This window comes from Hakea prostrata, chromosome 5 (assembly GCF_041222555.1).
Source record: "Hakea prostrata isolate BN-2017 chromosome 5, UWA_Hpros_2, whole genome shotgun sequence".
Lineage (NCBI taxonomy): Eukaryota > Viridiplantae > Streptophyta > Magnoliopsida > Proteales > Proteaceae > Hakea > Hakea prostrata.
The window spans coordinates 9,791,419-9,805,666 of NC_142604.1; the positions used below are offsets into that span (position 1 = coordinate 9,791,419).

At 39.8% G+C, this 14,248-nt stretch overlaps 2 protein-coding genes across 2 annotated transcripts; one reads left to right on the forward strand and one right to left on the reverse strand.

Moving 5' to 3' along the window:
- Positions 1-2,906: 2,906 nt before the first annotated feature.
- Positions 2,907-4,264, reverse strand: LOC149015008 (protein CUP-SHAPED COTYLEDON 3-like). The gene is made up of 3 exons (XM_089155411.1): positions 4,009-4,264; positions 3,646-3,920; positions 2,907-3,536 (listed from the first exon to the last, which is right to left on the reverse strand). The coding sequence occupies exons 1-3, from the start codon at positions 4,220-4,222 to the stop codon at positions 2,907-2,909; spliced, it is 1,119 nt and encodes a 372-aa protein (XP_089011537.1). The 5' UTR covers positions 4,223-4,264.
- A 5,115-nt stretch (positions 4,265-9,379) lies between these two features.
- Positions 9,380-13,039, forward strand: LOC149015009 (pentatricopeptide repeat-containing protein At4g13650-like). Its single transcript, XM_089156216.1, has one exon. The coding sequence runs from the start codon at positions 9,587-9,589 to the stop codon at positions 12,497-12,499; it is 2,913 nt and encodes a 970-aa protein (XP_089012342.1). The 5' UTR covers positions 9,380-9,586; the 3' UTR covers positions 12,500-13,039.
- Positions 13,040-14,248: the final 1,209 nt, after the last annotated feature.

Genomic DNA, 14,248 nt, shown 5'->3' on the forward strand with positions numbered 1-14,248 from the left:
AACAATTGATTAGAGAAGTTCACCTAAGATGGGCAGGCTTTAGCGCAATGGTCAATTGACCACGGTTGTAGCCAGAGGTCAAAGCATCGAAAAAGCTCTCTGCAAAAATTGTTGGGGTAAGGCTGCGTAGGTAAATTGCCCCCCATCCCCCGGACTCTTGCTTGTGTGGAAGTCTGCAGCACCTAGTTTGCCCTTTTTCTTAGAAATTGGCCTGAGGTGCTGGTAGCTTTAGCGACATCTATAATTTTGTACATGATTGAGGTATTTTCACTTTGTGGACATAGATGAGACTGAGGGAGCTGGGGTATTTAGATGTATGAGGATGTCTAACTATCTGTTTTGACTCAACACATTTTTTTCTTTCATTCTTCTCTAATAGGAGGGCGGGATAATGTTGGAAGTACAGGGCCTTTTACCTTCTTAAACTTGATCCTGTCAATCAGTCATCCCATACTAGAAGCTACATCTTCATCGGAAATCAAAATCTCAAAAACTGGAATTACAGATTCTCTACTCCTTCATGTGCATAGACAGCTCCTCTTTCCTCCTTTAGAAGGGGAAAGAGGAAGGGGGGGGGGGGGCAAGGGGAGGAATGATATTCTAATGGTACTTGCAGTTGCAGCCAGTTCATTTGATAGCAGGGAAAAAGAAAAGAGAAAAACTGAAAATGGGGAACATTCTTTGCTGAAAATGAGTTTGATCAGTTTGACAGGCTTGATATGGTATCCTCCATCCAAGGCCTGTGAAAGATGTTGCCGCGGCATCCACACTATACTTTGTTCATAATAGCATGATCTATTTAGTGCATTCTCATCTCCATGTATATGGATGAGTTTTAATTCATGCTTTTAATCAACTGGTTTTCATTTGGTTGAAACTTGAAACCATGTGCTTCTATGAGAGGTTCTGCTTCCACTGCAGATTTGTGACCACTATTGGATGATGTGGGATTTCGGCTGCAAATTGTGAAATTAGTCAGAGATTTGGACTAGCGTTTGGCAATGGATTATGGCTATGACTTTAGGGTTAAATCCTTCATTGTAACCCCTTTTGGCAATTGGGCCTTGCATACCTCGTCTGCGTGTGGTTGAGACCAATCGAATTCCAGTATGCCTAAAACAAGAGTTGACAAAATTATCAGAAACTCTGCTCCTTCAAATGTGACCAGTCTCCCATGGAGGAATGGTATTGCCTAATTTATGCCGGGATCACGAGTCAACCCGAATTCAAGGTTAAGTCTGCCGCATACTTGATTGTGTATAATGATTAGTCCTTTAGCCTATTACAGCCAAATAGACCAACCCATTCTTCATGTTGTCATTTCTGCAACTCTATCTCTATGGGACCTCTAGAGATCAATTTTTTCTTGGGTAAACATTTCTGGGGGATGGTATCATATTATCATTCACATTAGGCAGCTTCCATTGGTTATTTTGTCCTGATAGTTTTCAATTATTTTGTTCAAGTTTTGGTTCCTTCCCCTTCCCGCCCCTTTTTTGAACAATTCTTTCCATGACTAATGTCTCTGGATCCCATGTGGTTATTTCTGTTGCAACTAACGACCACTATTCCTGTAGAGTTAAATCCTTCATTGTAACATCATTTGGAAATTGGGCCTTGCATACCTCGTCTGGAAGTAGTTGAGATTGAGATCAATGCCATTCTGTTATATGCCTAAAACAAGAGGTCACACAATTATCTGAAACTCTGCTCCTTTAATGAGGTTGCTTTATCTTAGATTTCAAATGTGACCAGGCACTACCTGTAGGAATGATATTCCCTAATTTATGCTGGGATCACCCAAGTCCACCCCAATTCAAGGTTAATTCTGCTGTATGCTTAAATGTGTATCCTGATTTGTCCTTTACCCTATTACAGCCAATACAAACCAACCCATTTTTTGTGTTGTCATTTCTGCAACTCTACCTCTATGGGTCTTCTAGAAATCAAATTTTTTTTTTGGTTAAACATTTCTGGGGGATGGTATCATATTATCATTCATAGTGGCAGCTTCCACTGTCCTGATGATTTTCAATTATTTTGTTCAAGTTTTGGTTTCTTCCTTTCTCTGGCCCCCCTTTTCTCCCCCCTTTCTTTGTAACATTTCTTTCCATAACTAGTCTCTGGATCCCATTTGGTTATTTCTGTTGCAACTAATGACCTCTATTCTGATGCAGAAAAAGTTCAAACATCATGGTGATGCATGTGACGAAGATATGGAGATCTACAAGATTGGTGGGGCGTGCAATAATTCTCGTAGATACATGGTTTTGTTTAACCCAAATGTCTGCAGGTAGATTCCCAGTACAGTCTTTTGTACCTGGATTTGATTTTTTTCGTTGAATAATGAGCAGTTTGTTCTGTTACTGCATCATGAACAAGTGCAAGATGGTCTTGAGCTAAGTGCTAATCACATTTAGAAATATGGAATCACATTGAGTACCCTGCTTTTTTCTTTTTACTGAGGATCCAAACTCAATGTTACAGACCCATGAGTTTTTTCTTGGTATCTTTCACTTAAAATCATTAATGGCCTGAGCAGCCTGGGATTGGTAGCACACGTATGCACAACAGTAGCTGATGGGCGCGCTTCATCAGTCCTAAATGTCAAATCATAATACTCCCTTAATTCCATCCTTCATCCCCATCACTTTCACTCTTTAGTTTCAAATACCTTCCATTATCCCCTAGCAAAACAGAGTCCAAAACCTGAGGCAATCTCTGCCCTATATCTATAGGAAATCTTCCTAAAAATATTTTACACAAGAGTCCAATTGCATATGGATTGACAGTTCAGTAGTAGATACATGGAAGCTAGGTACATATTATCTTATATTATATATGATAGTACCTTCAATAATGGAAGAAAGAAAAAGAAACATAAAGCATTTATCTCTGATGTAGCTTCATCTGAAAGTTGGTAGAGCAAATGGTGAGGTGGACATCTCATGAACAGCTTCTGTAAGTCCCAGAAACCCACTCTCCATCATCTCCATAAACAAAAAGTTTTGGTTTTGACACGATGAGTTGGATGAGCTACTCATAGTCCCTTCTACTTGATGAACCTTGCCACCGTCCCACCATCGTTGAATGTTATCATTACCCAGTAGTTCATAATGGGAATGGTAGGACTCTGGTTTGCACTGTTTGGAAACAGTAGCTTCCTTCACCGCCCACTCTTGTTGATTTGAGTGTGAGATCAGTGACTTGATGCTATTAGACTCAGGATTTGATGGGTTGTTGATGTGCATAGGGTCTATGGTGGTGATGGGTGAAAAAGACGCCTGCAAAGTACTATTCATGCCTAATAGTTGGGGTTGAGACTCCACTGTGTCTCTGAACTGTTTGATATTACTAACTTCAATAGGGTTTTGGAAAATTTTCATTTGGGATTGAGATTGATAATCAACTAACTGAGGCAACGCAGTTGAGTGGGACAAGGCAGCAGCTTCTACTAGATGTCTGTGAGCTTGAAGAAATGGGTTGTTCTTCTGTCCTCCTGCCTTGTTAAATATTCTGCAAATCACCCATTCTTCCTGCAAAAACTTCCTTCTTAACGTAACTCTATAAACAGAGGAAGAGACAAGAGAAATATCCCACCACCCCAACCAAAAGAATTAGGAAAAAGAGAGAGATTGGATTTACCTTAGAAGTGCGACGACAAAAGAAGTCACCCTCAAGGCGATACTCGTGCATGACCCACTTGGTCTTCTCGCCTCTGGGAGCTCTGCCCTTGTAGAAAACAAGAGTTTTCTTCATACCCAAAATGGTTCCAGTGGAAGCACTGTAAACTTCCTTGTCTTTGCCTGTAGCTTTCCAATACCCAGCTTCAGTTGCTCTGTTGGTTCTCAGCCCAGTTGGGTACTTTCTGTCTCTAAGGTTGAAGAAGTACCACTCCATCTCCCCCATCTTAGCTACGTCTGAGAGACAAACGAAGGTAAGGTAATGAAGAATAAGGCCAGGTTCACATCTGATTATGTAAAGGAAGAAAGAATTGGATTTCCATACCTGGAAGCTCCCAAGGCTCACATCTGTTAAGGTCAACCTCTGCAATATCCACACCATAAAAGTTCCCATTGAAGACTTTTGAAGCCAGATAGAAGGTTATAAGCTCCTCATCTGTTGGGTGAAACCTGAAACCAGGAGGCAAACCTTGTTCATTTGTATCTTTTGCATCTTTTGCATGCACTTCGCATAGAATCTCCTCCAAGGCCAACATCATAACACTGATATGAATGTCTGTGAGAGAGGGAGAGAGACCAAGAGTAAGTAGGATATCTGTGGGGATGGGTGAACTGGGTCTTGTAATTGTAACTCTATATAAATATATGATGAGTAGAAGTTATTGAACACTGAAACCAAAGATGGCCAAGAGGGCTTGGAGGAAAGACAAAAGAGGTGCAGGAGTAGGGAGATCTGGGTTCATTAAATGCTTCAAAGTGGGCCTACAGAAAGGCACAGCTGGGAAAAGTGTACAAAACAGGAAAAGAAGAAAGAGGTGAAAAATGGGAAACACAAAAGAAGGTGGGAGAAAATGGGAAGTCAGTTGCAGAGATTTATGCGTGCGTGTGTGAGCATGTTGTCATGAACCTTTTCAGAATTCAGAATAAACAAGTGTACCCTAGAGGTTCTGTACCCCCATTTTTTCCTTGTTTTTGTTGCTGGTGGGACTATATACTGCACCTGAATTAATGACAACAGTAAGGCAAAACCATCACAGAAACGTTTCTTCAGGTAGAGATAGGTTACACAAAAACAGTTCTAATTCAACCACAGCAAGGATTACTCATGTGAGTATGCATATGTTACCTTAGAATGATCTCTCTATCAAGATCTATCAAGAAGATAGAACTTTTAGAGATTCTGGGCTTGATATGAATAAATGCGGACACTGGTTTTGACAGTACATGTTAAAGTTCATGGACAACTGAACCAATTCTAACTTGCCCGTGTAGCCTAGTGCAGCTCAGTAGGCTTTCAGCTGCTTTCTTGCTCCTGAACAATAATGACCTGAATTATGGGTTGAGGTTGTCCTCTGGACAATGATGGAATTTTCACACTTGGGGTTCTGCATAATTATGGATATGGTATCAGTTCAGCTCAGTAATATTGGAATATTTTAGCCCTAGGCAGGGGCCGAGATTGGATTGGATACTGATATTTTACCACTATCTTTATTGTTAAAAAATTTCTCTGATCTAAAGGAGGGGAGGGAGAGGCAAGTACTAATATTTTACACAAAGAAAGAGGGCTTCTAGGGAAAATTTTAGAAAAACCAAGAAGGGGAGGGGAGAAATTTCAAAACATTAGTAGGGGGGCCCAATGCTTATATTTTACACATGAAGATAGGGTTAGAGGGAAAATTTCAAAATTTTCCGGTTAATTGAGATGCGTATAATCTGACATGGACGGGTCTTGCGCATTAAGTGCGCAGGACCATCAAACCACACACTTTGGGCCGTCGGATGTAAATTCTGTTCAAAATTTCGATTTCAACCATTGAAATTTTGGATCTGATGGTCCGAAATCTTGGCTCGATGGTCATGCATGTTTAGGCACCTAGTCAATATATTTTGGTTAGAAGTTAAATGGAAAGTCTAAATATCATAAATTGCAAGTGGAGGAGTCATTAGCCATTACTTTTTGTCCAATTGGGCAAATAGTATTTCCTTGTGTCCTAATATCCTATAGAGTTATTGCACTGGGGCCTTGTAGTAGCTAGCACCCCTATTCTAGAATTCTACTGTTGATTGTTTTGTCAAATAATTTTGACACGTGACACTAAAGAGTCAGATTGCACGTAACCTAGGAGCCTACATAAGAAACCCTAGTTTTTCAATTCCCTTTCCCTTCACCTGTGTCTTTTCTTCTGTGAAAATGAATGAATGGGTGAGTGAGTGAGTGATGGATGGATAGATCTTCTTATTAACAACTTAACCAATAACTTTTGAAATCGTACGCTGAGCCATAACTCCACCCTGCAAGGCAGCAAGAGTGCTCAGTTTTCCTTGTGTGATCCGTCCCTTCCAAAATGCCCAGTTCAGAATTCAGATGCCAGGTCTGCTCACTCCCCCCTTTCAGTCTTTCACGAAAACGGTATGTGAGACATTTTCCATAATTATATCCGTTACAAAACTGAACCTTAACCGAACCAAACCAAAGATAATGAAATCAATAGATAACTAAACCAACCCAACTCAATTCAACTCGAATCAAACCAGACCGGCTGACAACCGGGGGGAAGGTTCGAACTTCGAAGGTTCTTCATTCTCGTACATGCGGGGCATGGGCACGGGCAGTTGGGCAGGTGGGCAGGTATTATTGCAGCGGTGCTGGGTAGATTTTGCAGACAAGTGGATAGATGTCAAGAGATAGTTAAGGTGGCACACGTGTGAAGGTGTAAAGCTTCGACGTGACGAGACGTCTGTGCAGAATGACTCGTGCACACGTTACAGATACCTCTGCTCCTCTGCTAGCTATTAAGTATTAACTCTCTTTGTCTTGCCTGAAGTGCGATTCAGTGTCTCCTCTCTCTCTCTCTCTGAGTCTGGCTCTCTTAACTCGCTTCTCCCGCATATCTGAAAACAAATCTAAGGGCACCCGAGGCAAGCAAGAGGCCCAAAAAAAAGGACGCTCGCCTTCTGACTCCTCAGAATCTTCATCTCCAGGGCCAACTCCAGAACATCACGAGTCCGGATCAGCGACCCCGACAAGGAGGACGCTTCCTGATCACAAAGATCAGTGAGGCCACAGTAAAAAACACTTTTTGGAAAAGAAATTTTTTTTTTTTTTCCCACCAGTGGAATCCACTGGTTTTTGTGATTAGGAAGCCATCGGGAGCACTCTGTGCTCCCATGACGGGAAGATGATCCGGATTCTCTCTCAACGGCCAATTTTATTTTGAAGTACACCAATAAATTCTCCGACTTAGATCTGAATGGAGATTACCAGAAATTTTTTGAGATTTAAAGATTCTTTTTTGAATTTTTACATATGGAGTTTGATGGGTTGGGGATGGTCTAGGCTCTTCTCTTCACATTTTTCTATCACATATTTATTCACATATTTTTGTTACATATTTATTACAAATTACATATTTAAAAAGCAATAAATGTATTCTTATCAATGGTTATATGTAGGCTTTTTTTTTCTTCTTTTTATCGGATGGACGAGTGTGGGAAGCATAATTTTCTACATAGATTCGAGCTCAATCTGTTATTCTCAGGTTGACAATGTTGATCAAGATAATCTTGTAATTATCAATTACACAAAGGCATGTTTACCAAACACTACAATGTGGCTGGGTCTACTAGACAATGCATTACCACTCTGCAATCAAAGCACTCCAGTATATGCAATGAAAAATAAACTAGAAACGCAAGACACTAAATTTACGTGGTTCAACCAAATTGCTTACATCCACGAAGTCATGCCTTAAATAAAGTTTCGTATTTATTCAATATTTTTCAATTAAAATTTTGATCACTACAATGATTAGAGAGCACACTCCAGTATTAGCTCTTGCACCCACAAAAGAATAAGGCTACAACCTCAAACAACTCAACCCTAATAAATAACTACTTGAAGGTGAAACTTTTCACTACAATGATCAGAGATCATCCACTCCAGTATTAACTCTTGTACTCACAAAAGTATGAGGCCACAACCTCAAACAATTTAACCCTAACAAACAATTACTTGAAAGGTGAAACTTTTCAAATTAAGGGAGATTACAATAGATTATTCGCCTTCTTCTTCAATGTTTTCACCAAAATACGCATCCAAGCTTGTTCTCCATACGCATATTGCTTTTTGGCTTCTCCTTCACGTTTTTCTTAGTTTCCACAAGCCAAAAAAACTCAAAAACCCACTTCTGTTTCGCTCAAATTCGAGCTTTTAAAGAGAATAAACGTTGATGCACAGGAACCGTTGGATTTCATCTTCTAAATGAGTCCCAAAGAGAATCTAATCCCACAACCGTTGGATATCCACTTAAAAAAAGGTGGGTGAGATCTGGGCCGTCAGATCCTTTAAGTGATGTAAGATTAGAGTACCCTTCACCAGATTATTTCAAATGGAATATTTTCTAATTTTACCTTTAAGTTGCGATACACAGGATCATGTTGATCATTATACTTTGCAGTGCACCATATTATCATGCTTTCGACCAACCAAAAGGTGCGCGATGAAATCTTTTGCGTCTTTGACACTTGAAAACCAAGTGCATCAATCTCGACTCTCAGAATTGGATCTTCATTTACGTCCTTCTAATGACCATTAGATTGTATCATTCAATCTTTCAGAATTACACTTTCCTCCTTGAGATGTAAAACTTATTTCACAAAGACCCCCGAACTCTTAAAAATTATTTACGAACTTCTAAGAGTAGATTACATCATAGTAGCCAAATTTGATATTTCTTCTACAATGCCCAGATTTGCTTCCATATTGCACACTCTCATGAGAAACCTCATAACTCCCTTGTTTGATATTGAAATTACAATCTGAAAAGTGCGTTGGAAAGAAGACTTCATGAACTACGTTTCTTCAGTTTAAGTCGAACCCAGAAAACAATTGGATGACTACTCAAAAATTCATCCAATGTGACCCTTGTGTAGTGACCTGTGAAATCCACTATTCTAAGTAATATTCGCTTCACCCAAAACACTTAAATCTTCTCACAAACACTCAAAATACACTGTATGTACTCTTCTTGGTTTGTTTTCATGTCTAACTAAGTTGAGCAAACTTTAGGCTTGGCTCGAGCTTAAACCTTTCAAGGCATGTATCATGCCCTAAACTTTCGCTATTTGGTTAGTGGCTGTCAACGCTAGTGCCACTGACATGGTGGTGCCTGTGGTGTTTAGAGTTGGATGGTTGCCACCTAATCTTTATTAAATCTCAACCGTTCATACATGGTTTGATTTGTTTTAAAGTTGGTTATATTTACACGTGGTGTTTTGAGTGGCTGAGATTTAATGAAAATTATGTTGCAACCATCCAACGCTAGGCACCATCAAGTCAACGGCACTACCCTAGTAAAATCCATTCAGGACTACCATGTTTGATCTTGCTTAGGTAGTGCCTCTGATGCAGTGGTGTCTGTGGTGCTCACCATTGGATGAATGCCACGTGAATTTCATTAAATCCCCCCATTCAAAAATGCTCATATAATTAATTTAAGTAAAGAAGACCCATTTTTCTTTAAAATCAATCAAATCATGTTTTGAACGGCTACGATTTAATAGAATTCACGTGACGCGCCGTAGGCACCACAGACACCGCCACGTCAGACGACGAACTACCCAAGCAAGGTCCCGCCACGTTTACAAGATTCGGATAGCCTTTGAAACATCATGATCCATAATGGAGGGACGAAACAGCTCTCCGTTCTTTGATTCGCGTCTCATCTTCTTTTCGTGTTAATATCTCATTATCTCTGGAATTAAGAATCTCCATTGAAGGAAAAAGACGTTACTGATGTCCCTTATACGTGCTGTTCTTCTTCTCATCCATTTTTGGTTCTTCTTATTCTGGACTTGGGTGTTCTTCTGTCAGAAGGAACTCAAGCTCAGGAGCGACGCCAATGCAATCAGCACTAACTCACGTAGCTCAACTCTCACTGTCACCTTCTTCCCTTCCTCCGTCCACCCACCAAAACCCCCGTCTTGGTCTTCATCGTCAAAACAACAGAAATGGCATTACAGTCCACGATGTTACGACACTGAAACCAAACCTTGCTGGTAGGTCAACCCTCCTCCTGTTCAATATGTACCTACAATCGTACGTGAGCGCGGGTCTGATGAACGAAGCACAGTCACTATTCGACGAAATGCCCGAGAGAACGTTGGTTTCATTTACCATGCTTATTTCAGGATATACCCGTCATGGTCCTGCAATAAAAACTTTGATGATTTTCCAAAATATGATTCTAGACTCTAGCAGCACTTTGTTAAGACCGGATTCTTTTGTTTTTTCCACTGTTTTGCGCGCATGTGCTGCAACCAAGAATCTCATCTACGGCCGTCAGGTCCATTGCCAGATTTTAAAAACAGATGGTATCATGGATTCATTTGTGGAGAATGCACTTGTAACCATGTATGCTAGTTGTGGGGCTCTTCAAGATTCGTCACTTGCATTTTCTTGCATTGCATGGCCTAATTTAGTGTCTTGGAGTTCGATGCTAAGTGGATATACACAGAATGGGCTTGAGAGAGAAGGGTTAAGTCTGTTCTGTGATATGATACTGGCTCGAGTCCAGCCCGATGCATTTGCTTTCTCAATGGTTATAGGGGTTTGTGCAAAGTTGAGCTGCTTGGATTTTGGAATGCAGGTACATTGTTTTATCATTAAGATGGGTTTTACTTATTCCCTGTTTATGCTTAACAGTCTAATAGACTTCTATGGTAGATGTGGGTATATGGGTTTTTCAAGGCGAATTTTTGACATCATGCCAGCAAGAAATTTGGTTTCATGGAACGCAATAATCTCAGGCTATGTTCATAATACCTATAACTATGAAGTGGTGAATCTTTTCCAGATTCTGATGTGTGAATTTTCCAATTGTGATGAGTTCACATTGGCAAGCTTGCTTCAAGCTATCACTGGCTTAGGATCTTTGAATCTTGGCAGAGAGGTTCATGGATATATAATTAGAGCTGGCTTCGAATCAGACCTTTATTTGATTAGTTCACTTTTGACTATGTACATTGAGTGCATAGATATCAATTATTTAGATGAGATGGATAGAATAGTAGGTAGGCTCTTTAAAGTACACTTAAAACAAGGGGTGTTAGATGAGTTTATAATTGCAAGCATCTTGAAATGGTGTTCTTTACAGTCTGATGACCGAGTGGGACAAATGTTCCACTCCCATATCGTAAAACTTAATTTAACAGCTGATCCATATGTCGTCAGCTCGTTAATTGACATGTACTCTAAGTGTGGGATGATACTTGCAGCTCTGAGAGTATTTGTGAGATTTAAAGATCCTGGCACAGTTACATGGTCAGCAATTATTGCAGGATGTTGTTGGAATGGACATTTTCAAGAAGCTCTTAAATTGTTCAGGGAAATGCTGCTTGCTGGAGCAAAGGCTAATGAATACACATATACATCTGTGCTTCTAGCTTGCTTAGCTCTAGTGGATGTGAAAAGAGGGAAAGAGTTGCACTGCAGGATACTAAGAACTGGTTTTGGATCTAATGTGTCTGTGGTGAATACTTTGATTAAACTTTACTCAGAGATATGGTGTCATCACCAAGCTTTCAAGCTCTGCACTTCAATTCCTGAGTCCGTCTCTTGGGGTTTCTTGATTCAAGCCTGCTTTAGGGCCAAAGATTATGAGTCAATCCACAAACTACTGCTCAGTATCCAAAGATCTCGAGGGAAACTTGACCCCATGTATTCATGTCAGGTTTTGAGCTCTTGTGCCAACCCAGTCCTCTTTAATGTTGGAACACAGGCACAAGCTTATTTGATGAAAAGAGGTCTCATCTTTGACCCCAACGCGAGCAATTCTCTCATCACAATGTACTCTGGATGTGGTGAGATTGCTGCTTCGATCACAGCTTTCAGCCGGATGCATGAGAAGAATTCCATCTCATGGACATCCATCATCTCTGCAAAAGTTGATCATGGTCACCCATTGGAGGCTTTGGATCTATTTAACCAAATGCTATGGAAGAGCAAGTCACCTGATTCAACCACATTTACCTCTATCTTGAAAGCTTGTGCTCAAAAGGGTCTAGTTGATAAAGCCTTTCATTTCTTCAAATTGATGGATGAGGTTTATGGGATTGAACCATCAGTGGAGCATTATTGCTGCATGGTAGAAGTTCTGGGGAGGGCTGGATTGTATGAAGAAGCTTTGGAATTCATTGATGGGATTATCCCATTCAAACCAGGGCACTTAGTCTGGAGGACCCTCCTTTCTTGCTGTCGGGTAAATGGAGATATGAAAGTTGCAAAACATGCAATTGAAAAGCTTTTAGAAATTGAACCTGGTGATTTTGCAGCCAATCTATTGCTAGATCAAGTTCTCCTGAGATTAGGAAATTGGAAAGATGCTTTGAAGCCTAAAACCAAAAATAATCTTGTTAGAGATAATTCTAGTTGGATTGAAGTTAGAAACTCCATCTATGAGTTCACTTCAGAGCAGATTCCAGTGAAAGAATTCTTGACTGAATTGGTGGATTTGGAAGAAAAGATGGAGACATTGGGTTATGTAGCTGATAGAAACCACTTGCTGCACAATTCAGAAGAGGGAGAATGTGGGAAAGGTATTTATCACTCTGAAATCAAAGCATTAGCTTTTGGCTTGATTTCATTACCCAATGGAATGCCGATACGCCTAGTTAAGAGTGCCCGGATGTGTGGAGATTGTCATTCTACTTGCAAGTTCATGTCAACCTTTATTGGTCGTGACTTGGTTATCAAAGATACCTGCAACTTCCACCATTTCAAAGAAGGAAAATGCAGCTGTAGAGACATGTGGTAGTTTATTCAACTCGCAAGAGGCATATCTAGGCATATCTGTATATAATAGCTACTTAGATGACTTAAATGATACGTGTTTAATGGGGTCCAATTTAGTGTATGGGCGCTAGATTGAGCCAATCTAGTAAAGGACGTGATTCAACCTGTTTCATCCGAAGTTTTTGACTATCCGGTTAAATACAAGTTGCAGTATGGATGTGATTTTACAAGTTGTGAAGGGCTTGTAATGTAATTTAGTTTTCCAGAGGGAAAAAAGAAAAGAAGAATTTTGAGTATTTGATTGAATGCTGCGGCTTTGCATGTGAGATTGTCATTTCTTATATTTTGAGGTGTCGGTGACACGTCGAAGAGAGAGAGAAAAAAAGTGTCGGTGACGGTGACGGTGACGGAGAAGGTGAAGAAGACGGTGTCGGTGGATTTAGAAATTAGAATGCACACATTTTAATGATTAGGATTCCCATCTTACCATTTCTTTTGTTGTTTTGCAAATGATTAGGACCCATGACGATCGCCCAGCCACGTAGACTCGCGCCGGTTAAGCCTCGTTTTCAAGAGAATATTTTTTGGGAATCAAAACAAGAGAATCACTGTAAAGTCTTTAAAATGATTCTTTTTAAAATTTCAACAATTATTTCTGGCATAACAAACGGAACCTGATGAGTGATGACCCTCCTCTTGGGTGCAAAATCCTGCTTTTCTTGTGAGTTATTTTATTAGTATTTAAATATAAATTTTATATTTATTATATAGTAAAGAAGTGTTAAGAAAGTAGCATGTATTTTTTGACAGGGTGGTGATTCATATTCTAACAAACGCGGATTGATTGGTATGAGTCCAGATCCCCTCCCCATTGGAAGAGCTGCCATAGGTTGCGAGTCCCTCCATGTGAAACTTATTGGAGTCCCACTTTTATTTTTTTATTATTATTAATTAGATGAAGGTTCCATACCAATTTTCGGATGAAAAAACATTCATGAGCTCCCTCAAAGGGAAAGTGATCCGAACTAATAGACTACCTCACCGTCACTAGAGAATGAGCTATCGACTTCATATACAAGTAGAGTCAGATTGTGCGGCACTTATCAACTATGTTACATCCTCCAACAACCGTGTTCCCTCGAATATTACTTCTGGCGTTGAGGATATGGTTCACTTAAATTCTGCATTTTTATCTTGTTCTTAAACTTGTATTCCTAAAAAGATTAACGTTATTGTGGATCTCCTAACTCGGAAGGCCTGGTTGATTGTGAGCACAATCGTTCGGCCATCTTCCACTCCTTGGTTGCGGAAGCCTTCTCCAGTCTCCTAGGCTTTGCTGCTTTAATAAAGAATTCTGGTTTACCAAAAAAGGAAAAAGAAGCCATCGACCACAAGAACGGTGGTAGCATTTCAATAGATCTCTTGAACATTTACTAGACATTTATTATACAGAAATGCAAAAATATAATGATAATTTACAACGGAAGCAATTCGAAGCCAAGCAGCCATAAGATCCAATTTTGCACGCCACCATCACCTTCCTCAAATCTTACATTTTTCTCATGGCCACCGAACCCAATTCACTGACTTCAAATACAAAAAAAAAATTAACAATCACCATGGATTGAACAAATATAACAAAAAAAATTAATTAATTAAACCCACCAAAAAAAAGAAAACTAATTCAACAAAACCAGGAGTTGATGAAGATTGTTGTTGATCTTAATTTCTTAGAAAGAAGACACCATTGTGTAGACTTGAGAGGCTTTAA

Excerpts from the sequence above, each read along its gene's own strand:
- LOC149015008 (XM_089155411.1), bottom strand. The coding sequence starts at position 4,222 with ATGATGTTGGCCTTGGAGGAGATTCTATGCGAAGTGCATGCAAAAGAT. Across the intron at positions 3,921-4,008 it reads TGAGCCTTGGGAGCTTCCAG|ACGTAGCTAAGATGGGGGAG; the intron begins GTATGGAAATCC and ends TTTGTCTCTCAG. Across the intron at positions 3,537-3,645 it reads TTTGTCGTCGCACTTCTAAG|GAAGAATGGGTGATTTGCAG; the intron begins GTAAATCCAATC and ends AAGTTTTTGCAG.
- LOC149015009 (XM_089156216.1), top strand. The coding sequence starts at position 9,587 with ATGCAATCAGCACTAACTCACGTAGCTCAACTCTCACTGTCACCTTCT.